Raw genomic sequence first — 25218 nt, 5'->3', positions numbered from 1 at the left:
GGCTGAATGCAGCCTCACCGTGGGTTTTAGTCCCGGGTTCGGGGAATGGTTAAAAGGCCGGTGCCAGAGGACCTCAGGGTCCGTGAGGGTTAATACGGTAAAAGCAGGTCAGATAAATAAGATGGCCCAAGACCATTAAGACACTTAAAAACCAGTAAAAGAACCTTAAAATCAATCCTGAAGCGGACGGGGAGCCAATGCAGCGATTTTAAAACAGGTGTAATGTGCTCCCGCCCTCTGGTCCTCGTCAGCACGCGAGCCGCTGAATTCTGTAATAATTGTAGGTTCTTAATACTCTTTTTAGGAAGACCAGAGAGCAAGGCATTACAATAATCTAAACGACTAGAGATAAAAGCATGCATCAGCACCTCCGTGCTGGCCTGAGAGAGAAATGGGCGGACTCTGGCTATATTCTTAAGATGGTAAAAACCTATCTTCGTAATATTCTTTATGTGTGGAATAAAAGTGAGCTCAGAGTCAAAAATAACACCCAGGTTCTTTACACATTGCGAAGGTTTAAAATCTTGTAGTTTTGGTAAAAGTTTCTCTCTCTGGCCTTCAGGACCAATAACTAAAACTTCTGTTTTACATACATACATATACATACACATATTCAAGTCCTTCAAAATAAGAGTTCCCATCAGGAATCTGCATCATCTTTTTTTTTAACTCCTTTTTTGGCTTTTTCTTTTAAATGCGGTTCTAGAGCTTTAGAACCTGGAGCTTTTTCAAAAATGTTTGACCTTTTTTTTCTTTTTTTTTCCTTTTTTCTTCTCTTTTTCTTTTTTTACTTTTTTCTCTTTTTTTCCCTTTTTTCTTCTTTTTCCTTTTTTCTCTTTTTTTCTTCTTTTTTTCTTTTTATCCTTTTTTTCTTCCTTTTTCCGTTCCTTTTAATCTCGACATTTCAACTTTTATCTCGACATTTCGACTTTTTTCTTGAGATTATACTTCAACATTAATCTCGACATTTCGACTTTTTTCTCGAAATTTCGACTTTTTCAAAGAGAAAAAAGGAAAAAAAGGAAAAAAGAGAAAAATAAGAAAAAAGGATAAAAGGAAGAAAAAAAGGAAAAAAGAAAAAAAAAGAAAAAAGGAAGAAAAAAGAGAAAAATGAAGAAAAAAAGAAAAAAGAAAAAAAAGAGAAAAAGGGGAATAAAATGAAAAAAGAAGAAAAAAAGGATAAAAAGAAGAAAAAAGGAAAAAAAGAAAAAAGAGCAAAAAAGAAGAAAAAGGAAGAAAAAAAGGGAAAAACGAGGAAAAAAAGAAAGGATTTCTGAAGTCCCCCGGTTTGAGGGAGGCGCGCTCCCTCCTCCTCCTCCGCGGGAGCGCGCCTCCCTGCGCGCCCCCGCTCCCTGCGCGCCCCCGTGTCCGCGCCGCCGCTACAAGATGTCGTCGCTGGAGCAGAGGCTGTCGCGCATCGAGGAGCGGCTGAAGCAGGAGAACGAGGAGGCCCGGAGGAAGATCAACCTCAGCATCGACATGAGCCCGCAGCGGTCCCGCCCCCGGCCCAGTGAGTAGCCCCGGGACCGGGACCGGTACCGGAACCAGAGAACCGGGACCGGGACCGTCAGCTAGCGGCTAACAGGCTAGCTACGTAAACAAACACGGGCTCGGTTCTGCCCCCAGATCCTCCACCAGGCCCCGGGACCGGGGGGCGGAACCAGCAACCCGGGCCGGGTCTGACAGAACCCGGCTCGGTGTCGGGGCGGTTCCGTCAGGGTTTTAACCTGAAACACGTCCCGGTCCGGAGCTAACAGGCTAACGGCTAACGGGCCCAGCTGAAAATGTTCTTTAATAAAATATTATTAACGGTTCTGGAGAACCAGAGGCGGGTTGGTCATCTGGACCCGCAAAGTTCCGATTAAATCCGGGTTTTAAACCTTACAGGTGGGGGAAGAGACGACTTAAGGTGGTGCCATTAATGATCATTAAATATTGATTAATCATCGATTAATGATTATTAAAGATCTGTCAAAGATCAATTAAAGATCTGTCAAAGAACTGTTAAAGAGCGAATAAATATTGGTTAAAGATCTGTTAAATACCGAATAAAGATCTGTCAAAGATCGAATAAAGAGCGGTCAAAGATCGGTTAAAGATCTGTCAAAGATCGATTAAAGATCTGTTAAAGGTTGAATAAAGATCTGTTAAAGGTTGAATAAAGATCTGTCAAAGATCGATAAAAAATCGGTCAAAGATCGATAAAAAATCGGTCAAAGATCGAATAAAGATCTGTTAAAGATCGGTTAAAGATCTGTCAAAGATCGGTTAAAGATCTGTCAAAGATCGATTAAAGATCTGTTAAAGGTCAAATAAAGATCTGTTAAAGATCTGTCAAAGATCGATAAAAAATCGGTCAAAGATCGAATAAACAGCGGTCAAAGATCGAATAAAGAGCGGTTAAAGATCTGTTAAAGAGCGAATAAAGATCTGTTAAAGAGCGAATAAAGATCTGTTAAAGAGCGAATAAAGATCTGTTAAAGACCGGTTAAAGATCTGTTAAAGATCGATTAAAGAGCGGTTAAAGATCGATTAAAGATCGGTTCATCAGTAACAGGTCCGGGTTAAATACTAATTTTCTGTCGACAGCAGCCACTAACGGGTTCCAGGGGCCGTGGAGCTATGGAGGCAATATTAGGCAGTAATATAGTATTATATTATCTTAATAATGCAACAGAGAGCTTTTTAAAAGTGTTATAGAACCATATTTGATCTAACTAATGGTATCTGTTCTGTAATATAGCTGTGAGGCGAAATATTTACTGTTAGTTTGTCTTGATTGTTGTAGAAAAAGGCAGATTTCTGTATTTTTCAAGAGGGTTCCTAGACCTATCATAAAATACTGCACTAACAGTTGATCCTAAAAGAAATCTCAGACCAAAGCTCAAAGACTTGGAATACAGCAGTTGGATCCGGATGATAATGATACAGATCACATAGTTGCCATGAGACCGTATTAATTCAGAGAAAATATTTTTTCCACCATTTACGGTAATCGTAGAAAATAGTATCAGTCTTTGATTACAACAGGCTATGTTGGTAGCAATGGAAACGGGTTAAGAGAAGATTAATCATAAAAAAGCAAAAACATGGGGAAATACGGAAGAAAAATAGTTGCATACCGGTAATAACTTAGTTTACTGTAACTGAAGTAAGACGGCATTATTTGGAGGAGATGGAGAATGAATGCCCTGCATGGTATCCTGGTTTGGTCTGTAGTTCAGGATTTACAAATCTCTACTGTCACGTGTGCAGTTTACAAATGGATCGGTGCAAAACTCGCCGGCCGACAAGCCTCTAAAGTTCAGAGTTGTGTGGTAAAAAAACCTGTCTTCATTTGTGTACTTATTCAGCTTTTGTTTTAAAAGCCTTCCACGGCTCGACCGCATAAACTAATGCACACATGAAGAAGGACGTGTAGTAAAATGGCAGTAAAATCATAAAAATCTGAACTAATGTTCAAGTTGTTTGAATCACAACCTTCCACTGGACTTCAGGTAAACATGGTAAAGTGTAAATGCAGATCGAAACTCGACAGCAGTGCAAACATCTGAATCGGATCGAAGCACAGTGGAAATAGCAAGGGTTCCTTGACGTGTATATTATATTTATATTTAAAGTACCAGGCAGGAAAGTGGTGAAAAGCCATCATCTGATTTTGTTAAACTATGGCAGCTCTGTACTTGGCCAAAAAACGTTATTTAACTTAATTTACATGTACAATTTCAAACATAAATGTTTCCACTTGGTGCCACTGGTACCAGATTCAGCCTCAGGCTAATTTATTTATCTGCAGTCCCCTGGCAGGGAACTCTAAAGACTATACGACACCATATATGGTTACACCCCCCCAACTCAGTTGGTACAACGAAATACAAATATTGAATTTGTTTTTAAATGGAAAAATAAACATTGTTTTTATTTGTGCATGAAGAGAAAGAAATAGAGGGTCTGCATTGACGTCACATTCCCACTGGACCTTCGCCCCCTTACTGGCACTGAGTGGCAGTAAGTAAGTGGCTGCAACTAGTGGAAAAGACGGAATAACAGCTGATTATGGACTTAAATTAAAGGCAGTTGGACTTGACAGTGACCCGTACAGTTACCCCAAGAACCAGTGGTCCATGGACATTAATATTTGGTACAGTTACCAAGAACCAGTGGTCCATGGACATTAATATTTGGCCACCAATCCAGTTTCCTGATATTTATATGTACTTAATTTCTACGCCGGGGAAATACACAAAGCAAAGCTTGAAGGCATACAAAAGTCTTGACGCTTGGTCCGACTTCAAGGCAGGATTTGTTGGAGAAATTAAAGTGATGAGGACACCGAACTTTATGATTTGATCGTTTAACGTTAGCTACCCAAAAATCCAACTGTTACAAAATGGCAACCAAAAATCCATGTTTTCGGTGTCTGGATCCAGTTGTTTCTGCGAATTGCAGCGATCCATTTGTCTCTCTTAAGCTTAACGTATTTTTTGGCAGTCTGTAAAACGATAACTCAGTCGATCACACAACAGCTCTATCCCATTTTAGATGTTTTCCAGTTCCTCAAACTGAAAGTTTACGCTGCCATTCAGTCTTTCTGCCACTCAGTGGGCGAAACCCGCTGTGACGTCATGCGCATTCCCTCTATACGACACCATACATGCTTACACCCCCCTCCAATCCAGGTGGTACAACAAAATACAAATGTTTAATTTGTGTTTAAATGGAAAGATATTGTTTTATTTGTGCATGAAGAGAAAGAAGTTGCAAAGTTGTAAGGTTGTGTTTCTGTTGTGTATTTGTGCGTGTGCACATGCGTGACGGTGCCAGTGCAACAGTGCAGTAATGTGCGTGTGTGTGTATATATTTTCTTTCCTCTGTCTAGTCATCGTGATCCAGCTCAGTCCTGCTCCAGCCCCCTCCCAGCGTGCAGGTATCATTCAGCCCATCACTCCCTCTGCCACTGCCCCCCCCAGCACCCTAACCCTCCTGTCCCACGTCTCCTCTTCCATCCTCACCTCTCCTTCATTTCCTCTCTTCATTTCACAACAAACCTAACACAGAAAAACGTAAGTTTAGCCTTCTCTCGCCTCTGTAGAGTCTAAACGTTTCCAACAACGTACGTTTCCTCATGCATATCTTAACAAATTTGTATACAATACTTACAAACAGTATAATTTCTCTATTTATTTGTTTAAATGTTGGAATAATCTTCAATTAAAAAGTCTCTAATTTCACAGACCGACATGTAGCCACACAGGTAGACGTTTAAATCCGTCAGTCTAACCTGCAAACTTTAATACGGACAAATAAAGAGTGTTAATGCTTCTGCGTAGCAGCCACACCCGCGTCGTAGTTGACGTTTATTGTCCGTTGTCTGTTATTACGTCACAAAATACTAATACTAAATACAAAATTTGTCCCCTTTTTAATTGTGTGAAGTTTTCTTGTTCAACAACCAGTGGTCCATGAACATTAATATTTTGCCACGAATCCAGTATCCTGATATTTATATGTACTTAATTTCTACACCGGGGAAATACACGAAGCAAAGCTTGAAGGCAGACAAAAGTCGTGACGCTTGGTCCGACTTCAAGGCAGGATTTGTTGGCGAAATTAAAGTGATGAGGACACCGAACTTTATGATTTGACGGTTTAACGTTAGCTACCCAAAAATCCAACATTACCTGATACAAAATGGGAACCACAAATCCACGTTTCGGTGTCTGGAATCCAGTTGTTTCTGTGAATTGCAGCGATCCATTTCTCTCTCTTAAGCTTATTTTTCGGCAGTCTGTAAAACGATAACTCCGATTTCTTGCTAAATCTACGAGTACAGTCGATCGCACAACAGCTCTTTCCCATTTTAGATGTTTTCCAGTTGCTCAAACTGAAAGTTTACGCTGACACTCAGTGGGCGAAACCTGCTGTGAAGTCGCATCTGTGACGTCATGCGCATTCCCTCTATAGACAAATGACAGCTCTTATTAACATATATACAATTTAAAAAAAGTGAAAGGTGCAGCAGTATGAGGTAGACATGATTATGAACCGTGTTGATGAAGCCGGTCCTCGCTCTCATGTTAGCCTCCTCTAACCTCCTAGCACCCTCCATCTTTCACCCCCCCCCCTGTCCTCGTGTGTCTGTGCCAGTGGCAGGGCCGTGTTGGTGTGCGTTGACGTCCTCGGTGTGCGTTGACGTGCTCGGTGTGCTTGTGGATGCCTGTAGGACCATTAACCTGTGTCTCGCTGGAGGCGGAGAATCACGGTGCATGTGGCTTTTTCTGCACGACGCCATGGAATGGGTTGTGTTTTTTGTTTGACACGGACTCTAATCCAGCATCCTCACTGGTCCGTCTGCAGCGCGGGGGGGGGGCTGGGGCTGCCAACCCCCCCCCCCGGCCTCTCTTCCTCTCACTGCCTCGTCCATGTGCCGACTGAAGACTCTCCTTCCTGTCCCAGTCCGACCGACCGACCGTCTGACTTCCAGCTTCGGCTGTGCTATGCGGCTCTGGCAGAGTTTCCTCCCTCCTCTCTCTCTCTCTCTGGAGTGTTTGATGTCGTTTCTCATCTCCTGCCACCCCCCCTCTCTTTTTGCAGTGGCACTGTGTGAGCAGGAGGCGGGACAGCAGTGCCTGCTCGTATCCTGCTGGTATCCTGCTAGTATCTGTGTTTTAGTGCACCCCCTCCCTTTCTCCTCGGTCTGTCTGGAGCCCGCCGGAGCTATGGACGTGCAATCTGTGCCAAAGACCGCTCGGGTCTTTCTTCCTCCTCCACACTAACCCCCTCCTCCCTTCCATTAACCGATTCTGCCCTTACAGGCTGACCCATCCAGGTGGCTCCGGGGCACAAACGCCCCCCCGGAGGGGTCGTTATCCGCCCCGTCCTACAAAAGCAATATTTATTATGATGATAACGGCTGCAGGACTCATGAATTATTTGCAAAGTGGTAGCAAACGCTTTAAAAGCAGATGATAAATCGAGTCGTAGTGTCCACGGTGAGAGAGCTCATAGCTGTGAGAGCGTTTACTAACACTACTTCAGATTTAGTTTTCCCTAAAATTCTTTAACTTATCTTTTTAAATACTGCCGTGGTGCTTGCTCGTATGTAAAGTTGCTTTCGTCAACGAAAATTTTGACTAAATATCGTCGGCGACGAACCTTTATCACCTGAGGAAAACGAGACGTAACGAAAATGCTGGTCATGTGACGATAACGATAATTAAATATATAATGCAATATTGTAGAGGAATAAAAATGAGACTAAAATGTAGATTACAAAATAAAAACTCAGACAAAACGTTCTACCAAAGATCCTTAATGTCCATGTTTTCAGTAGTTTCTCTGGTTTAATGTCCATGTTTTCAGTAGTTTCTCTGGTTTAATGTCCATGTTTTCAGTAGTTTCTCTGGTTTAATGTCCATGTTTTCAGTAGTTTCTCTGGTTTAATGTCCATGTTTTCAGTAGTTTCTCTGGTTTAGTTCTGCTGGGTGACGTTAGTCCTCAATCCCAGTCGCTACAGCGGGGAATCAGATCCAGAAGATGCAGCTGCAGAGTTAGAGGCTGATGCCGTTAACGCAGAGCTCTAGTTAACGTCAATTAAAAACAAAGTTACATAGAGAAACGCAGGGATCTGCTCTGGGGCTGGAGAAGAAGAAAAAGATCCATCTTTGGATACACTTTCCTACATAGACGTGGAAAAGAAAACTCAATGTGTCGTTGAAAAAGAAAAAGACGAGGAGAAATACGGAAAAATAAATATGTTGTAAACTCAAATTAGAGTCTTCTGTATCTGGAATGAATGTATTCTTGAGTCTATAAGGTAACAATAATATAATAATAAGATCTTGTTTGAATTGTAAAATGGGTTTGGCTAAATACAATCTTTCACTAAAACTAGACTAAAATGCTAAGACTTTGACACGACTAAAAGGAGAATGAACGTGACTAAAATTAATAAAAACTAAAATGATAGCTTGACCCAAAGACTAGACTAAAACAGTTGAAACAGGCTGACAGAAACAACTCTACTCGCACGTGCAGCAGCTTTAACTCCAGTACGGGTTCAGTTGTTCCTCCTGCAGGACTTGGACACGTTGCATCTTCTGTTTTGATTCCAGCACCAGTCAGATCCGAGCCGAACCTCCATAACGTTGATTAGGGGTGGGGGGGTGATTTCTGGCCGTCGGTAGCGCTGCATGGCTCATCTCTTAGCTTCACTTTAACAGGGAAACTTTAACAACGCCATGGGCGAGCTCACGTTTGGACTTAAAAAACCAAATTAAGTCAGTTAAAGAATCAAAAGTCATAAGATCCGACTTATACGAAGCTGATCCTGGACAGTCGGACAAAATGTCGGCCTCTGTGAGATCAGAGTTGTGAATAACAGTCAGCGGCATGTTATCAGCCTCTTTTCTTGTGGGCAGCAACTTGAAAGCACTAAAATAACACACTGGCTGAGTGTGTGACACACACACACACACACACACCACTCCTCCGCCCTCCGGCGTCTCTAACATGTCGTTTCTCGCAGCGCTCCAGCTGCCGCTGGCCAACGACGGAGGCAGCCGCTCGTCATCGTCGGAGAGCTCGCCTCAGCACCACCCGTACCCCAGCCGGCCCCGGCACACCCTCACGCTGCCCACCACGCCCTACGGCCTGCAGAAGAGCCTGGAGAAGTACGGACCCCCACTCACATCCACACGAGGGAAACCTTATTATTAGATTAGATCAAATATTCATTTATTCATCCCTCGGGGGAAATTCACATTGAGCAGCAGCAGTAAACACAACACACACATTCATACACATACGAGGAAAATGATAAAAAAAAGTAAAAAAATATATGATTGAAAAATATATACAGAAGAAGAAAAATAGTGCAGTATGAAATATTATAAATACAGTGCAAAAACAGGTAGGATATGTATGAATGAGTACAGTGTAATTATGCTGAATGAATGGTATTGCACACGATAAATATAATAATAATGTACCAGATAGAATCGCTGTTTCTGAATTAGCCCTGTGTTGAAAAAAAATCGATTTTCCGATACTAAATTGATCAGGAGAATCAGTGCAGAATATTTGTCGACATTATGGGTTTTGAGGGAAAATTTGCAAACTTAAATTTGGCAAACTGTTTTACGTACATGTACAGGACTGTCTCAGAAAATTTGAATATTGTGATAAAGTTCTTTATTTTCTGTAATGCAATTTAAAAAAAAAAAAAAAAAAAAAAAAATGTCATACATTCTGGATTCATTACAAATCAACTGAAATATTGCAAGCCTTTTATTATTTTATTATTGCTGATCATGGTTTACAGTTTAGGATTAAGATTCCCAGAATATTCAAATTTTTTGAGATAGAATATTTGAGTTTTCTTAAGCTGTAAACCATGATCAGCAATATTAAAATAATAAAAGGCTTGCAATATTTCAGTTGATTTGTAATGAATCCAGAATGTATGACATTTTTGTTTTTGTAATTGCATTACAGAAAATCACAATATTCAAATTTTCTGAGACACTCCTGTATTATTATAATAATAATGTACCAAGAGTAATAATGTGCCAGATAGAAACGCTGTTTCTGAATACAGTTATCCCTCGTTTTTGTCAGGGGTTACGTTCCAAAAAGAACCCGTAGCAACCTTTTATTTTTTTTACAATTATCATACAAGGCTTCAGTTTTTGTCGACATTATGGGTTTTGGAGAAAATTTGCAAACTTAAATTTGCAGCTGTTTTACGTACATGTACATATTAAACCGTAACGGTATTGACACAGGAAGTGAAGAAGTGGGGAGACTGATTAGCCAATCAGAATGACAGAGAACACAATGCAAATCCATGAAACAGCGAGACGTGAAAGGTGAACTGTGCTATAGCGAGGGATTACTGTACTCTGCTTTTATGGGAAGAACGTAAACACATCGGTAGGAAATGTGTATATAGATGGGATTAAACAGGTAAAAGGGATCCATCCTTTTTATGTGTGTTTAAAGAGTTTAGAAACACAAACACTGGTGGACGATTCCTAGAGAAGCATCTGGATTTGGGCATTTCTGATCGAAACAACATTTCTGGACACTGATGTCTCATTTATTCGTGTTGTGTTCCCACAGCGCGGAGATTGACCAGAAACTTCAGGAGATCATGAAACAGACGGGTTACCTGAAGATCGATGGACAGGTGAGACAAAGCTGAGACACGCCAGTCTTTTTCCTGAGTCGTCTCTCTTTACGATGCAGAATCGTGACTCATAACTGATCTTTAAAAAAACAACCTCACATGAGGAAGTGTTTATTTATGATTTCTACGCCAGTTTCTTAAGATTATTGTTGTGGCTGTTAAAAAGAAGATTATTTGTTTTGTTTTCAAAAAGTGACACATTTTCTAACAGTTTTGTGCTCTAAATGGAAATAAAAGGAACCTCAAGTGTAGATAAACAAACTTTTTCTTTCTGAACAGAACTCCTAATTAGAAATTGAAATCCTGAATTAGTTTTTAGGGCTCTTTAACGTATTGGTTTGTTTGTTCTGGTCCAAGTCACTTAGTGGGTTTAAAGGTGTGTATTTAGATGTGGTAACGTGGTTTCCTCCAGGTTTGGTTTGTTTTCAAACGGATAAAAAGTGACCCTAATGCATCCCATTAAAAACAGACGAGATCCTGTCTGACACGTCTGATACAAGCGTGTCGGATCAGGATCAGGATCAGGATCCAGTGTTGTGGATTATCTGCCTGTTTCATCACATGTTGGGTTTCCTCCGGAGTGATTCTCTAAACATAGTTTACCAATATTCTTGTTGGAAACGTTCATCCAGGAAAAACAGTTGTGGACGGATCATTTGTGCAGTTCTCATGTCCACCAGGTGGTGGCAGCAGCTGTCCACGATGCTGTTTACCTGTGACTGGCTGATATCAAGGAAGTGTAGTGATTTAGCACGTTTATTATTAATTTGGTTACCCAAATAGTGCGATTCCAGGTTTGTGGTTCTGTTTTGGTTCCGTCTGCGTCCTCACCGGGAAAACTGGGCCTGAGTTCATGGTGGAGTTGGATCGAGACTAGGGCTGGGTATCGATTCAAACGTCAAGAATTTATTCGATTCCGATATTGATTTGGGTTAGTGTTATTAAAATTGTTTTTTGAGCTGTTGCATGAATTATATGACTGTAGTTCTGCAACATATTAATACTAGTAAGTATTATATTGAGATTAAACGGCAAGTATTGGCAGCTAATGATGCTGTAAGGACCAATCAGCTCCCAGAATGCTGATAGAACTGCTTTCAGAAACATCGTGGGGCAGAATTACCAAACAGATCCAGGGAGGAAACAGAAACGGATGAAATCGGTTTTAATTTTTGAGAATTTGTTTTTTAGCATTTTATGCAAATGTAACCCCAAGACGGTATATAAAGTAATGAAATATAAACAGTTTATGCAATTATAACTGAAAACTCTGTTTTCATACATTCTTTTTTTGGGCATAAACATTACATTACAACCAAAAGTTGTAATGTAATGATGAAAAAAAATTTGATCTTTAGACATACGAATTGATTTTTAGGAATTAATATAAGAATCGATTTTTTTTTTTCAACACGGGCCTAATCAAGACCGTCTGTGTGTGGAGGTCTTGGTCTGGTAGATCTGGTCCACATCTGACTGGGATTAAAGTGTTCACACCTCAGGATTCAGGAAAAATGTTCTCAAGTTTATTTTACATTAATTTAAACCTCCGTTTTCACAGATTTAAAATAAGAGAGCGCAGAAACTGTTGCTAAACCAAATAATGTTGAAAACATTGTGAAAGCACAGCCGTGTTTAGTTGGTCTGTTCGCTCCTCCGTCTCTGAGGTCCAGTTTGAATGAGCAAAAACGGAGAACTGACGTCTTGTTTTCTTGGCTTCTTGTGCGTCCACAGCGATACCCGGCGGAGGTGACGGACCTGATCAGCGAGGGAGAGATCGGGAGCGGCACTTGTGGACAAGTCTTCAAAGTGCGCTTCAAGAAGACGGGCCACGTCATCGCCGTTAAGGTACGGATCTCTCCTGCGCAACATCATCTTGTGCGCGTCTGTTATCGTGAACCAACCGGGGTTTCCGTTTCGTGTTTTTGTGCCTGCAGCAAATGCGTCGTACAGGAAACAAGGACGAGAACAAGAGGATCCTGATGGACCTGGATGTGGTTCTGAAGAGTCACGACTGTCCCTACATCATCCAGTGCTACGGCGCCATCGTCACCAATGTGGGTTTCCCCAAATGCTTCTGAAGTGTTTGGTTTTTTTACTCGTTTGTGGTGAATTCAGCCTTGTACATCTCAACATGACACAATGTGATATCAGCTTTACATGCAGTTCAGGAGAACAAATGACTTTTTTATTTTCTTTTTTCATCCCTCTCCGATAGTAAAGTTGAGACAGGAAAGCTCATTTCTTTTTGGTGACCGCAAACCTTGTTGTCTTAAAGCCAGTTTATAGCTAGTTTGGAGGTTCACTAGGACATTTTGAAGACCCATTCAATTTCAATGTATTTATTTTGGTAGGGACAGTGTACATCAGGCAACATTTTCTTTTAATAAAAAAATAAAATGTAGATGCACCCAGATTGCAGCCATAGGCTGATTTACATCGGTAGTCCCCCTGCCAGATGTAATCAGCAAAAGTCATAATAACAACAACAATAATAATAATAATCACAAAAAGTCAACAATATAACACACATAACATGGCATATGCATTCACAATAAAAATGACGATAAAACCTGTGCTGGGAAAATGGATGGTTTGTGAACTAAAGTGCTGTAGTGCTATGTTGTATCTGTTGTAAAACATGATAAATAGTAATAAATAGTTAAATAGTTGAATGTTACAGTGCTGTCAGTACATGAGTATGGTACATGCAAAATAAAATAAGTTGGGGAAAAAAAAAGGGGGGGGGGAGGGGAGGGGGGACTGTACGGGGTGTGTAGATGAGGTTTGAGATTGCAGCAATGCAGAGTCCGGTGCTTAATTATTGTTATAATTGTGACTAGTTGTGGTTGTTATTTTGTAAGCTAATTAATTGATAAGCAGTGGAGGAGGAACCAGGCAGTCATAACTACGAAATTATGATAGATAGAAATTAGTCATAGGGAAGAGGGGAAAAAATAAATAAATAAACAAAGAATAATGTTTGTAGGGGCCTGTATGGGGTGTGTAGATGAAGTTTGAGGTTGCAGCAATGCAAAGGCCGGTACTTAGTTATTGTTGTAGGTGTGACTAGTTGTGGTTGTCAGTTATAATGTGAAGTAGTTAGTAATAATGACAGGTAGAAACTAATCCTGAGAGAGAAGAGAAAAAAAAAAAAAAAAGACCATACATTGCATATCAACTGTGGTTACAAGTTTGGTTACTTATTATCCCTTTTTTTAAGTTAGTTTTGAATGTCCCATATGTGTTACAGTCTAGGATCACAGAGGGCGTAGTATTCCATATGCGACTACCTGCAACCGAGAGTACAGCCTGCCCACATGATGTGCGCCTGAACGGGATTATACAGTCCCCTCTTGTGGTGGCCCTGGTCGTATAGCTGCTATTTTCATTTTGTTTGACATAGTCTGACAGGGGAGGTGGTGCCAACCCTTTTAGTATTTTATATATTGCACAGTCATATTTAAATTTGGTGAAGTTCTCAAAACTAAGGAACCTATGTTTCTGGAGTATGTGACAGTGGTGATACGAAATAGGTTTTTTGTCAAATATTTTAATTGCTCTTTTGTAAAGCGATTCACAACAACCTTTAACTTAACTGATGTCTTGGGACGTTATTTCACTACAGTAATCCCTGGTTTTTCGCGGGAGTTACCTTCCGAAAAGAACCCGTGATAAGTGAAATCCGTGAAGTAGCAACTTTTATTTTTTTTCACAATTATTATACAAGGCTTCAAATTGCAGAGATCAGCCCCACAAGACAAATTGTGACTGGCAGGTATTGCACTGCTCTTCTGATGCCGCTGCATCCTGACTCGATCTGTAGCGTCTTTTTCCTCTAAAACCTGCGGTGCAGGTGTGTTTTTCCGAATGAAAAAAGTAGTTATGGGCAGTTGTTGTCGCTCTTTTTTCTTCTGCGTAAAAAGATTCTTATAAGCCGGCATTATATCTGAGAACTGTAATGAACGATTGATCAAAGGCTCCCGTTCTTGAGCTGTTGCTGAAGCTCATTGGCCGTTCTCAGCATTGTTGCTAAGCGACCAACGTTATTGACACAGGAAGTGAAGAAGCGGGGATACTGTTTGCAGAACACAGTGCACAATGCAGTTAGAAGATCCAGCTCTTTGCAGGACTCAGCACTGAGGAAGCTTGACGCATGACCGTGTCTTTTTAGACGTAGCGTTCCTGTATAAAGGAACTATTGGGTGAGGGGAAGAAAAAATAAAAAAGTTCTAGCACCAGCATGACAGTCTGACCAGCACTGATGTTGTGTGATGATGGTATTCAGATGCTTGGAAGTTCCCCGCCTTTTAGAATAGAAGAATAGAAAGCCTTTATTGTCATTATAGTATAATGAGATTAAGCAGCGACTCCATAAAAGTGCACACATGTAAAAGGCTATGTAAAAACAAAACAAGAAACAGACAATATAAATATATGTACCCTATAAAATGAATGTATGAAAGAATATTGCACAGTACGAGGTAGCTTATGGTGGTTCAGTGGTCAGTGCAGATATGGCAGTGCAGTTGTATTAATGCAGATTAGTTCAGAAAGTTCACATGTTTGGGGAAGAATCTGTCCCTGGGTCTGTTTGTTCTGGTCCGTATGGACCTGAAGCTCCTGCCAGAGGGAACAGGTCAAAGAAATGGAAACCGGGGTGGGTGTTGTCCTTTTAAGATGTTCCTGGCCCTGCTGAGACAACGGGAGCTGTAGATATCAGACAGACAGACTCTGACACTAACATGATCATTATGACTGATCAGTTTCAGTCTCGTCAGACTACAGGACATGTCTCCCAAAACTAAGATCTCTGTCTTCATGTGCAGCTGCAAACTGTAATCTGGTGTTTTTGTGGTGGTTTTGGAGCAGTTATTGGCAGTGACAAGGATTCTCTGTTCGTGGTTTCAGCCAACGTCTTTTGAAGGTCTTCTGTTGTTGTTCTGGGCTTCATTTCACAAGCTTTCCCCTGAGCCCTGGAAAGCCCAAGAGAGTCCTACTAACTAGGCCTGATTTGAAAAAATCGATTTTCCGATTCTAAATCGATTCTCATATTAATTCAAAAATCAATTTGTAAGTCTAAAGATGGATTTTTTTTCATCATTACAACTTTTGGTATTTTTTTTGTTTATGCCCAAAAAAGAAATATTTTGTTGGACACGAGAATAACTCGTGCCATGTTTTTGCCTTTAAATATGTTTAAAGGTATGAAAACATTAAAGTTTTCAGTTATAATTGCATAAATTGTCTATATTTCATTACTTTATATACTGTCTTGGGGTTACATTTGCATACTACAGTCATATAATTCATGCAACAGCTCAAAAAACAGTTTTAATAACACTAACCCAAATCAATATCTGAATCGGATCGAATTAAATCTTGATAATCGATTCTGAATCTTAAGAATCAGAATCGAATCGATTCTTGACATTTGAATCGATCCCCAGCCTTACAACTAACTCCTGAAGTCTTAGTCAACTTGCTGAATGTAAATCTGACTGTGTGTCTGCGTCTACTCAGACGGACGTATTCATCGCGATGGAGCTGATGGGAACGTGTGCGGAGAAGCTGAAGAAGAGAATCCAGGGCCCCATCCCCGAACGGATCCTGGGAAAGATGACGGTGGCGGTGAGTTGAAGCGACGCGGGGGAACCGTCGGTCTGGACCCGAGTGTTTTGGTTCTGACATTGTTGCTGCGCTCCTCAGATAGTGAAGGCCTTGCTGTACCTGAAAGAGAAGCACGGCGTCATCCACCGAGACGTCAAACCCTCCAACATCCTCCTCGACGATAAAGGTCAGATCAAGCTGTGCGACTTCGGCATCAGCGGGCGCCTCGTGGACTCCAAGGCTAAGACCCGCAGCGCCGGCTGTGCTGCCTACATGGCGGTGAGCAAACTCCCATCATGCACCGGGACTCTGCATGTCGCTCTGGCGCTGGATATACTTGGTTTGAGTTCAGTTCAAACCCAGTTCAGATTTAATTTTATTTGGAGATTCATCCTCTTTCTATACTTGTTTGACACTCAAACCTGGTGGGACTGTGATTTTAGCTTCTTTTAGTCTTAATGTGATAGAAAATTATACTTTCGTCGATGTCATTGAGTTAGTTTCAGAGGCTTCTGTGTTCAATGTTTTAGGTCATTAGAAAAAGGAAAAGCAGGAACCATGAGGGCAAGGCTAACTAGGGTACGGAAACCAGGTTAAACTAGATTACAGAAACCGGGTTAGACTAGATTACGGAAACCGGGTTAAACTAAGCCATCTTAAACTAGGGTACGGAAACCAGGTTAGACTAGATTACAGAAACCGGTCTAGACTAGGTTACGGAAACCGGGTTAAACTAAAACAGGTTATACTAGGGTACGGAAAACAGTTTTAAACTAGGGTCCTGGAAACCCGGTTAGACTAGATTACGGAAACCGGGTTAAACTATAACACAGGAACCAGGTTAAACTAAACCAGGTTAAACTAGAACCAGGTTAAACTAGAACCAGATTAAACTAGGACCAGGTTAAACTAAACCAGGTTAAACTAGAACCAGGTTAAACTAGAACACAGGAACCAGGTTAAACTAAACCAGGTTAAACTAAACCAGGTTAACCTCATCTGGACCTGCAGGTGGAACCCCTCTAGTGTCTCAGGACTGATTCTTGTGTTTACCTTCTTGATTCTTGTGTTTTACCTTCTCGATTCTTGTGTTTACCTTCTTGATTCTTGTGTTTTACCTTCTTGATTCTTGTGTTTTACCTTCTTGCAGCCTGAGAGGATCGACCCTCCGGATCCCACCAAGCCTGACTACGACATCCGAGCCGACGTGTGGAGCCTCGGCATCTCTCTGGTAAACCGTCCATCACTGACCTTTACGTTGACGCTGAGACGTCTCAATCAGAGATCTCAGCATGTCCTCGCAGCAGTGAGGATCCTTAACTGAATTAAACTAAACTAAAACAGTTTATACACAGCAGCAGAGTTGGAGCTCTGCTCTGGTTAGTTTGTTGGTAATTGTGGTTATTGTTAAACATGTTGGTTGATTCTACGGGGCTGTTGTTGACGTGGATGTCGTCCCCGTGTCCCAGGTGGAACTCGCCACAGGACAGTTCCCCTACAAGAACTGCAAGACGGACTTTGAGGTTCTGACCAAAGTGCTGCAGGAGGATCCTCCTCTGCTGCCGCTCAGCATGGGTTTCTCCCTCGACTTCCAGTCCTTCGTCAAAGACTGGTGAGTCCCGTCTCACGCTGAGCCCGTCACGCGCACCTTAACCCTGCAGGCGCTTTGTTTATTTGTTTATTTGGGAGGATTCCCATTAGCTATGCCCTTAAACACAGCTAGCCTTACTGAGGTCCACATTAAAAAAACAATACATTTAAGGCAAGGCAAGTTTATTTGTACAGCACAATTCAACACAAGGTAATTCAAAGTGCTTTACATCAACATTAAAAGCGGCAAGACACAATTTTACAGTAAATAACAAATAAAATGATAAGAAAAGAGGTAAAATAATAAAAAGCACAAGTTGTTAAAAAGTAAGGGCAGTAGATACAGCAGGTTCATCTCATTCTTAAAATGGCAAGAATTACGTTTCTATACGGTCAAAACGTACAAAGACCGGGTCAAATACAGAATTACAAAACATACAGTTAAAAACAAGAATTAAAGAAAGAAAACAAAATAACACGACAAACCTACATTAAACTTTACCGTACATGTAAATCATTATCTTAAAGCAAAAAAAAAACATACATGAAACATTCCAATATACAGTAAAATATCATCTAGGCCATGAAAATCTGATCAAAAATATTTATTTTCTGTAATGCAAAAATGTCATACATTCTGGATTCATTACAAATCAACTGAAATATTGCAAGCCTTTTTTTATTTTAATATTGCTGATCATGGCTTACAGCTTAAGAAAACTCAAATATCCTATCTCAAAAAATTAGAATATTCTGGGAATCTTAATCTTAAACTGTAAACCATAATCAGCAATATTAAAATAATAAAAGGCTTGCAATATTTCAGTTGATTTGTAATGAATCCAGAATGTATGACATTTTTGTTTTTGTAATCGCATTACAGAAAATAAAGAACTTTATCACAATGTTCTAATTTTCTGAGACAGTCCTGTACATATATTCCAAGGTGTTTCTTAATTTGTTTTTTGAATATTGAGTTTTAACCGTGTTTGTTTGTGCAGCCTCACAAAGGATCACAGAAAACGGCCAAAATACCACCAGCTGCTGGTAAGATCCCGGCTCCGATGATCCGGTCTCGTCCCGGTTTTAAAGAGTTTTAACTAAACTGGCTGTTGTTTTTGTTTTCCAGGAGCACAGTTTCATCCGCCGCTACGAGGTTCTGGAGGTGGACGTGGCCGGCTGGTTCCAGGCGGTGATGGACCGCACCGAGTCGCCTCGCAGCAGCCAGTGTTACAGCCACCAGCACATGCTGCACTCGCTGTTCAGCAGGTAGCCTAGCAACCAGCGGCCCGCCGTCGGCCCGACCGGCCCACCGTCAGCCCGCCGCCGCCAGACTAGAGCAGCTTTAGCTTCGCCGACCCCAGACTACACCTGCACTAGTCTAGACGCCAGCGGCGGCGCCCGGGGCCAGACCCGCCCGGCCGGTTCCTCCTGAACCCGCAGAGCTGACGGAGGAGAGACTCGGTGGAAGACTCTAGACGGACAGACGGAGCGACGGACAGACAGACGGACGGATGGATGGATGGACGGGTGTCGGAGGCGGGTTTATTTAGGAGTCTGCTGAGTTTGGACCGGCAGACACGGGTGGGGGGGGCTCTAGTTAGCGTCATACAAGCCGCGGCGCTCGCCACGCTTCACTCTAGTGATGCACCGAAATGAAAATTTGTGGCCGAAACCGAAAATAATATAAACACTTGGCCGAATACCGAACAATACCGAACATGGTTCTTCGCAGTTTTTCATTTATTTTGCCAATTTTTTCACCATTGCATAAATCAAATACATTTGATTTAGGCATGCTTTTCAAAGAAAAAAATCTTTTACAAAATTACAAGGTAGAAAATATTTATTGAACATAAAAAACTGAACATTTTTTAATTTCCCGGCATTATGTTGTTTTGGTTCCACCTCCTGGTGAATGTTAGGTAAAATTCTATTTATGTTTGTGGTGCGCAAACGTTACAGGAACGGCCAGTCTATTTCCTTATATTACAACGCCGTTATTAATTGTTAGTTTTTTCCTCCACTTATTCCACCGAATGTGTTTTTTTTTGCCATTTTCGGCCCGAACAATTTCGGTTACCGAACAATCGGTGCATCACTACTTCACTCGCGTACTAACTTTGACATTAACACCTGGGTGTCTCGTTCGCGGCGTCGATCCAAACGGTCGGAGCGGTCGGCAGAGTAGTCGCTCTCGAGCGTGCGTTGCCACGACGACGGCCGCGTCAGGTGGGATTCAGATCCTTCAGGTGTTTCTGCCGTTGGACACGCCCACCGGCTGTTCCAGCCTTCTCATTGGCTCGGGTGATCCAACCGCTCCGTTCGGTCCTGGATCGTCATCCGCATTAATCCTGCAGTGAAACGTGTTAAAGATATCATCGTTGTATTTAGCTGTTTTTGTAATTGGGAAAAAACAAAAATACAAAAAAATTAGTGTAGATGTTTAGCTTTCTAGACTCGACGGTGGCTTTTATTGTGTATTTGGAGTTGAACTACGGAGCGTTTTTAAAGGGATGGAGGGATGCTGAGAGGATGAGAGAAGGGTGAGGAAGGTGGTAACGACGGGTCTGCAGAGCTCCAGCTCTTCCTGGGAGGGGAGGATGAAGAGGAGAGGAGTCGTCCTCTCAAACGATGCGTTTCTAAGATTCGGAGGTGAAGTAGAACAATAACGAGGCAAAGAGGTAGAGTTTTAATTAGCTGCGGAGCATTTTCTTCACTCCACTCTTTCAGTCTACCTCTTCCTCTCCGTGACCGCTCTGTCGGCCTCAGCCGGCTAGCGGGACGTAGCGGATCGTAGTGTAGCGGCGCCGGACCAAAGGCTGGTGTCGGAGCCCAGAGAAGACGTTAGGACGTCTCGGCGAGAGAGAGAGAGAGAGAGAGAGAGAGAGAGGCGTCAAATTATTTTACCTGGGAGCTCAAAAGAAACCAACACACCCCCCCAGTCCATAACAAACATGGTTCCAACCAATCACTGACAGGGGGAGGAGCTAAAATATAAAATATCAGCAGCATCATCCAGAAATCACTTACCCTACCATTAATGCTTAAAGAAACTGAAGTGAAAGTAATTATATTCCCGACTGATTCACCTGATTATTATTTAAGAATTAACTAATGTTTGATTATTTTTATGACGAGATAACTAGTCTGCTATTGCCGTCATGTCCTCCAAAATGCCACGTGAAATCTCGACCGTTTATCGCGGCTCACGTTACAGCCTTTGCCGCCTGTTCCCGTTGCAAACCGCTGAAAAATGTGGCAAGAGCTCCGTTTCTGCTGTAAATAAACATAACCTGTTGATTCGTAGTTTTTAAAGGCGGGTAAAATGAGTTTGACGCCTCTCTGAGATGAAAGCGAGCGCTTCATGGCCGGACACGCAGAACCGGGGAGCGCTAACGAAGCCGGCGGGAGAGGAGCTTGAATCGTGAGGGAGGGAAACGGGGAAGTTGTCAGGATGGGGTCAAAGATGAAACTGGGAAGTTACGAGGACACGAGAGGGGAAGCGGGGCGAGGTGGGAAGGTGATTCGAGAGTAAAGAAAGTGGGATTGGAGGATTAAGAGAAGTCAGACGGGAGTTGGTTGACGGGGGGCGTTTAGAGGACGAGGCTCCACGAAACTCGCTGGTTCCTGTAAAAAGCTTTTACGGTGTTGCACCAACGTACCAATTCTGATCTCAGTTAGCGAGTTAGCGAGTGTTTTATTTATTTACAGATCTGCTGCTGCTACTTTTATTGCTTTAGACGCTGCTGTCGCCTCTTTTTTCCCCAAAGGACAAAAAAAACTTTACTCTTGTTCTTTCAAGCCAAATAAATGAAATAATGCAAATGTCTCTAGGCGTTACCAAATACAGAGGAGCAGGTGTGAGGAGGGCAAAGCAAGTGAGAGGTGGTTAGTGGGGGGGGGGGGGACTAACCTGAGGTCACCGCTGCACCACACTACAACACCGGGGGGGGGGGGGTCGTCCGTCCGTCCCAGAGCCCTCCGTCCCTCCGTCTGTCCGCCGTCGCCCGCCAGCTTCACCACCGTTCACACCAAAGGTGACCACGACTCGACCAGAGAACGAGAGCATTGTCGTTGCTATGACTACGGTTTGTGACGTTGTAAAAGATGACGCTCAGTTATACGTGAATATATCTCTAGCTAGTGTGTGTGTGTGTGTGTTAGTGAGTGTGTGTGTGTGTGTGGGAGGGTGCTGCATTAAAGCAGTGCCGACTACGTGTCATACCCTGCAGAGGGGGCTGGTGCTGCCGTTTCATACAACAGGGCGGGGCGGGGGCTCGCCCGCCCGTCTGCTCGCCCGGCTGCTCGGTGACTCGCCTCGGCCCGGTCTCACACCGCCGGTTACCGGCTGCAGGGAACCCCACCCTCAAACGGGTCTCAGGTCCGTATTAATAGAGGGAATGCACATCAGAGTTCTGATCTTTTACCCTCCAACAGTCCACAGCCGCGTATTTCCTGAAGACTTTCAAAGTAAGAGTCCGCTGATCTGTAAAAGAGAGCATGGGCCTCATTTATAAAACTTCCGTGCGCACAAAACAGGCTTGAAAGATGCGCACGCCACCTTCTACGCAAAGGTTGGGATTTAAAAAAAAAAAACTAATGGGAAAATGTGCGTATTTTTACACAAACTTTGATCCTAGCGCACGAACATTTTGAAGATATGGGGATTATATATAGAATGGCCATTATTAACCGACCCAAACACAACCAGAACCACCCCAAACAGAAACAAAACAATAATTCACCATTTCAGCAACAATTACGAAACCCACACACTAATTGAAAATGCTAAAAATCACCATCATAAAATACAAGATAAAAAATAAATGATTGTAGTCCTTTGGCCTCATGGAGCCTTGTTCAGGAGTTTGATGGAGGTTGGAACAAATAAGTATGAGAGTAGCAGTCTGGACCACCTCTAGTGGCTCCTTATGAAAACGAGGCTTGACGAGCCCCGGACCCATGTGACCTCACCAACCGTCACCTGGGAGGTGAAGCCAGAAACATTTAAATCTTTTTATACTACAGCGTCTCTTCTGTTCCTGCTGCACTCAGCCTTCAAACGTGCCTTTGACTCGTGGCCGAACCCCCGACTTTGATCTGCATTTAATCCGTTAATAGATCCTCAGCGTTACTAGAAAAACCTGTCAGTTCTCATCTTGACTTTTAAATTAGTCTTTGGTGTTTGGGAGGAAAGAGCAGCAGGAAGACCAGCAGGGTTCCCCTAGAAAGATGCTAAAATAAGGAATTACACTTAGGATAAAGAGTCCTGGTCCGTTAGGGTTTGATCTGCTCATCCTTGATCTCGTTTGATCAAGAATGACGTGATGCTAATCGTTCCTCGATGGCGAGTCATCTGAGCTCTTATCCGATCTCATAAAACCTGATCAAACCTGTTTAGTCAGATTGTTTGGGTCCTGAGCAGACGGGAAGCAGCGCCGGCCCGCCCCCTTGGCCCACTCCTCCACCTGGTTCTGACGTACGACACCAGACCTGGACCCGTTCTTTCCCCCTGCAGCGTCCGGGCCTCCTCGGCCTCCCCGTTGTACCTAGACCCGGTTCTGGTGCTGCCGTACGGCCCGAGGCGTCCTCGCCGGCGCCCTCTCTCCCCACACCCTTCGCTGTCAAACTCGGTCCATCGTGGCGTCTGAGCGCCGAGACCTCTGGACCCGACCGACCGGGTCCAGCAGGAACCTCCGATCATCCATCTCACCCTTCACCAAATGTATAAAGTCTCCACCGACGCCGGCGCCGCCAGTAGTGGCTTCATGTGTATATTAGCTTGCGGGGTGCAACGCCAGCGGCGTGTATAAACAGCTAGTCCAGACCTGTGCCGTTGCCTTGGCACTACGTGCGTGTGTGTGCATGTGTGTGTGTACGTGTGTGTGTGTGTGTTGAACCCATCTGTAAGTAAACCAAATATTATTTTCACTATGCAGTCATTCAACCCACACCAGCTCGCTCCGGCGCCGCGCGCACCGCGCTGCTGACGCCGGCCAGAGCAACAGGAGTGCGTTGAATGAGCTGGCAGATATTTAAGGATTGTACTGGGGGGAGGGGGGCGGGGTCACGCTGGGGTCGCGCTGGGGTCGTAGTCTTGGGGAGATAAAATGCTGTAAAGTATATCAGTTGCATGTTGATGTCACCGCTGTAACTGCCATCGTTTTTCTTTTCTCTTCTTTCGTCGTCGTTGAAAAAGTCGGCTGGTTGGGACGGGGGATGCACAAACTTTATCCTTTATTTATGATTTTTACACGTGTGTTTTATTTTTTCTGTTTTTTGTTTTTTGAGAAACATGTTGAACTGTCGTGTACTTAGGAAAAGACACTTTGCTTTTTTTAAGTTCTCTTTTCAAGTTTTTTGCAATATACTCTTTCACTTTGGACCCGTCACTCGCTGGTGATGAAGAGGAGGAAGAGGAGGAGCTGTATCTTTATTAGCCCTTGTTCACGTGCCGTGTGTGTGTGCGTGCGTGTGTGTGTGTGTGTGTGTGTGTGTCGTCTTCAGCTGTGAGTGCGTGTCTACCAAAAGTCTTTGATCATAATTATTATTATTATTATTATTATTATTATTAGCTTTGAATTTGGTCCGTTGTTTTGCTTTTTTATTATTATATTACTATGAATATAGTTTTATTGTTATTCAGGGCAATGATGACACCAAATTGAACAAAGAAATAAGTGACAGACGGACAAACTCGAGGTCCGTTGTCTCCGTGGCAACGACCTTCACCTGAAAGTCTCGTAGTATTCTGTTAATATATTCTGTTTCCTGTTGGTCATCGGTAACGTGATCGATTGATTTCTTGTCACCCCTTTTATGGGTCATTAATTGTGTGTTTTATTCTCGTTTCCCCTCTTTTTATTTTACTTCTGGTGTTTGATGCTGTAGACGTGAGCTGGTGTTTTATTTCCTTCATGCTGAGACTGTTGTGACTGAAGTTGCACTTGTGATGGGTTTTATTTTATTTTATTTTATTTGTGTTGCAGATTTTTGAGCAGAGACGAGAATATTCAGCGTTTTCCTTATTTTCTTAAAGTCACGGCATTTTATATTTTATTTTATCAATCATATAAATCTGTGACACAGAGCGAGAAAATGATTCAGCAGTGTATTTTTTCACTGATATTTATTTATTGGTCATTTGTATGTTTTTTTGTTGTTTTTTTTCTGGTTGGGGGGAGGGGTGTTTGGGTTTTTTGTTGTTTTTATTTGTTTTATTGTGTTTTTATTTCTCCGTGGAGGTAAACGGGACTCGAGGACAGAAACAGAAACCAGCACCGTTTTGCTTTACTGTGACTGTCACCGATCAATTGTATTGTTTATTGATTATTATTGTTTACCCTCTCTGAAGGCCCAGACGACAACAAACAAACAAACAAACTGCTCGCGTCATCCTGCAGTCGAAGCTTTTACCGTTTGGTTCCCGGCTGGTTTTTAGCAGAAATTACGGAACACTTTATGATTTTATTTTGGCGGTTAAGGTCAGCGAGCCACTTCCTGTCCGGAGGGTTGAGAACAAGTCACCGTTCAGAGTGGCCCGGGTTCCTGGCCCGGGTTCCTGGCCCGGCTTCCTGGCCCCGGGTTCCTGGCCCGGGTTCCTGGCCCGGGTTCCTGGCCCGGGTTCCTGGACCGGGTTCCCGGCCCGGGTTCCTGGCCCGGGTTCCTGGCCCGGGTTCCTGCACCGGGTTCCTGGACCGGGTTCCTGGCCCGGGTTCCTGGCCCCGGGTTCCTGGCCCGGGTTCCTGGCCCGGGTTCCTGGACCGGGTTCCTGGCCCGGTCCCTCCTCACGTTTTTGTTTACCCCCCCCCCAAAGTCTCATTTCA

The 25218-nt window shown here is 42.9% G+C and overlaps 1 protein-coding gene across 2 annotated transcripts; it reads left to right on the top strand.

The window, feature by feature from the left end:
• The first annotated feature begins 1354 nt into the window (after positions 1–1354).
• On the top strand, positions 1355–19902 carry map2k7 (mitogen-activated protein kinase kinase 7). 2 transcript variants are annotated; one of them, XM_061729245.1, is made up of 12 exons: positions 1355–1510; positions 4880–4927; positions 8528–8672; positions 10123–10189; positions 11924–12037; positions 12127–12246; positions 15713–15820; positions 15899–16078; positions 16950–17030; positions 17269–17411; positions 18391–18436; positions 18519–19902. In XM_061729245.1, exons 1-12 carry the CDS (start codon positions 1387–1389, stop codon positions 18660–18662), a joined length of 1320 nt encoding a protein of 439 aa, XP_061585229.1. In that variant the 5' UTR covers positions 1355–1386; the 3' UTR covers positions 18663–19902. The 2 variants fall into 2 exon arrangements, with proteins under 2 accessions (XP_061585229.1, XP_061585314.1); XM_061729330.1 differs by lacking the exon at positions 4880–4927.
• Positions 19903–25218: the final 5316 nt, after the last annotated feature.

Source organism: Cololabis saira, chromosome 1 (genome assembly GCF_033807715.1).
Source record: "Cololabis saira isolate AMF1-May2022 chromosome 1, fColSai1.1, whole genome shotgun sequence".
Lineage (NCBI taxonomy): Eukaryota > Metazoa > Chordata > Actinopteri > Beloniformes > Belonidae > Cololabis > Cololabis saira.
This window is presented reverse-complemented; position numbering and strand designations above follow the sequence as displayed.

What these genes read in the sequence shown, in the direction of transcription:
- map2k7 (XM_061729245.1), top strand. Translation starts at nt 1,387, where the DNA reads ATGTCGTCGCTGGAGCAGAGGCTGTCGCGCATCGAGGAGCGGCTGAAG. An exon ending in TGGGAAAGATGACGGTGGCG is followed by an intron (nt 15,821 to 15,898) that starts GTGAGTTGAAGC and finishes TGCGCTCCTCAG; the next exon opens with ATAGTGAAGGCCTTGCTGTA. An exon ending in CAAAATACCACCAGCTGCTG is followed by an intron (nt 18,437 to 18,518) that starts GTAAGATCCCGG and finishes TTTGTTTTCCAG; the next exon opens with GAGCACAGTTTCATCCGCCG.